Below are 1,727 nucleotides of genomic sequence, written 5' to 3' on the forward strand. Positions count from 1 at the left end.
ACCCGGACACACACACACACACGCACACAAACACACACGGAAGCAGAAACCTCCACCACCACCACCAACAACAACAAAGCAACAACAACATCAAAACAACAATGACAACAAACAAACAAACAACACCACCCACCTTTCTTCCTCCTCCTTCCCCTTCCGTGCAATAAGTCCCAGCTTCTTGAGGAAAGACTCCGGCAGACTGGGCGTGACCGGCTCGTCTGACGGTGCAGGGGGCGTGGCTCCATGCTCGTCTGTCACCGAGATCTGTGGCGTGATGCGGGGAGGGGCGGAGCCAGAGCTGTTTGTGGTGCCGGCGTTAGAGGAGAGTGGGGATGAGGACTTATCCGCCTCTTCCTCTTCCTCCTCCCTGTACTGTCCGTTACTGCTGGTCGTGTCCAGCTCCGAGTGTTCCGAAAGTTCTGGTAGCTTCATGGCGCGAGATTTCATCTGCTCGCGCTTCTTGCTCGCCAGGTGGCTCTGGAAAAAGCACCAAAAATAACATTTTTAAATTAACATTTCAATATTTTAAAAATACAGTTAAAATCATTTACTTATTTGTTGTTTTTGTTTTTGTTTTTTATGTTTGTATGAGTAAAGAGAAGCACATAGACACAATGGTGATCATTTAGTGCAGCGGGAAAAGTGAAAAAAATATATGGTGAAATGGTATGGGTTTAACGCCTCTATTAACACTATTAGGTTATTTAAGAGGCGGGACCTCCGAGTTTAACGTCCATCTCCGAAAAGACTGACCCAAATGGGAATTGTGTGTAAAGTGTCTTTCCCAAGGACACAATGTCGGACCGACCTGAGGCTCGAACCCCCGAACCCGAAATCTTTCGATTACGAGTCCGGTAGCCTAACCACTAGGCTACCGACACCACAGGGGGGACAGTAAGACAGACAGACAGAAACAATAGAGAAGTAAAGAAGTAGGACTTACCACCCTACAACTACCCGAAAACATATTTCGAACTTCACAAAAAGGGGTAAAAAAGATGAAACGTCAGTTTTGTAATGATTTGGCTTTTAAAACGTTGCACGCCGAGAAAGTCAGTGTGATTCCTATGATCAAAGGCATTATTAAGTACATGCACTTCAGAATGTCTGCATAATATATACGTTGTACTGGTCTCTGCCCATTTTGACCCTGACTTTGTTTAAGTAAAGACAAGCACATTGACACAATAATGGTCATTTTGTGCTGGGGGAAAGTAAAACAGACAGACAGAAACAACAGAGGGAAAGTAAAGAAGTAGGACCTACCAGTGGCACCCTCCAACCACCCGCGTGACCCTGACTGACGCTGACTGATAGACAAGGTGGAAGCAGCCCGCATTCTATATTATGAACTAAACAGTCTCGATGGGACTGTAGTGTTTTTCATTTATTTTTTTGATTTTTTTGTAGAGGTTTTACGGCACTCGCAACTGGATAAGGTCATATTATGAACGCCAAGGGTTGGATGTCAACAGAGAAGTCTTTACAGGGAACCAGGCTTGCTCTGCTCATCTCTCTAGCTTCAACAGCACAGGGTCTGTTTCGGCTTTCAGGGCACCCAGGAAATAGCGGGTCACAAGAGTGCGACAAACATACAAAAAAGTAGAAGAAAAATGACAATAGTACAGATTAGGAAAGAAAAAGCAGCAGTTCCCTGTTGCAGATAGTTATGAGCTTGACATTGATGAATCAGCCCATTTACAATTCTACTGTGCATGAACGAGAAA

The 1,727-nt window shown here is 44.8% G+C and overlaps 1 protein-coding gene across 1 annotated transcript in view; it reads right to left on the reverse strand.

The window, feature by feature from the left end:
- The window catches only part of LOC101859817 (serine-rich adhesin for platelets), a gene marked incomplete at its 5' end in the record, with an annotated part of 209,444 nt that overhangs the window by 40,910 nt on the left and 166,807 nt on the right, over positions 1–1,727 (reverse strand). The window contains 1 exon segment of the mRNA XM_013088306.2: positions 134–477. Coding sequence (XP_012943760.1) covers positions 134–477 — 344 coding nt within the window.

Source organism: Aplysia californica, unplaced genomic scaffold (genome assembly GCF_000002075.1).
Source record: "Aplysia californica isolate F4 #8 unplaced genomic scaffold, AplCal3.0 scaffold00720, whole genome shotgun sequence".
Lineage (NCBI taxonomy): Eukaryota > Metazoa > Mollusca > Gastropoda > Aplysiida > Aplysiidae > Aplysia > Aplysia californica.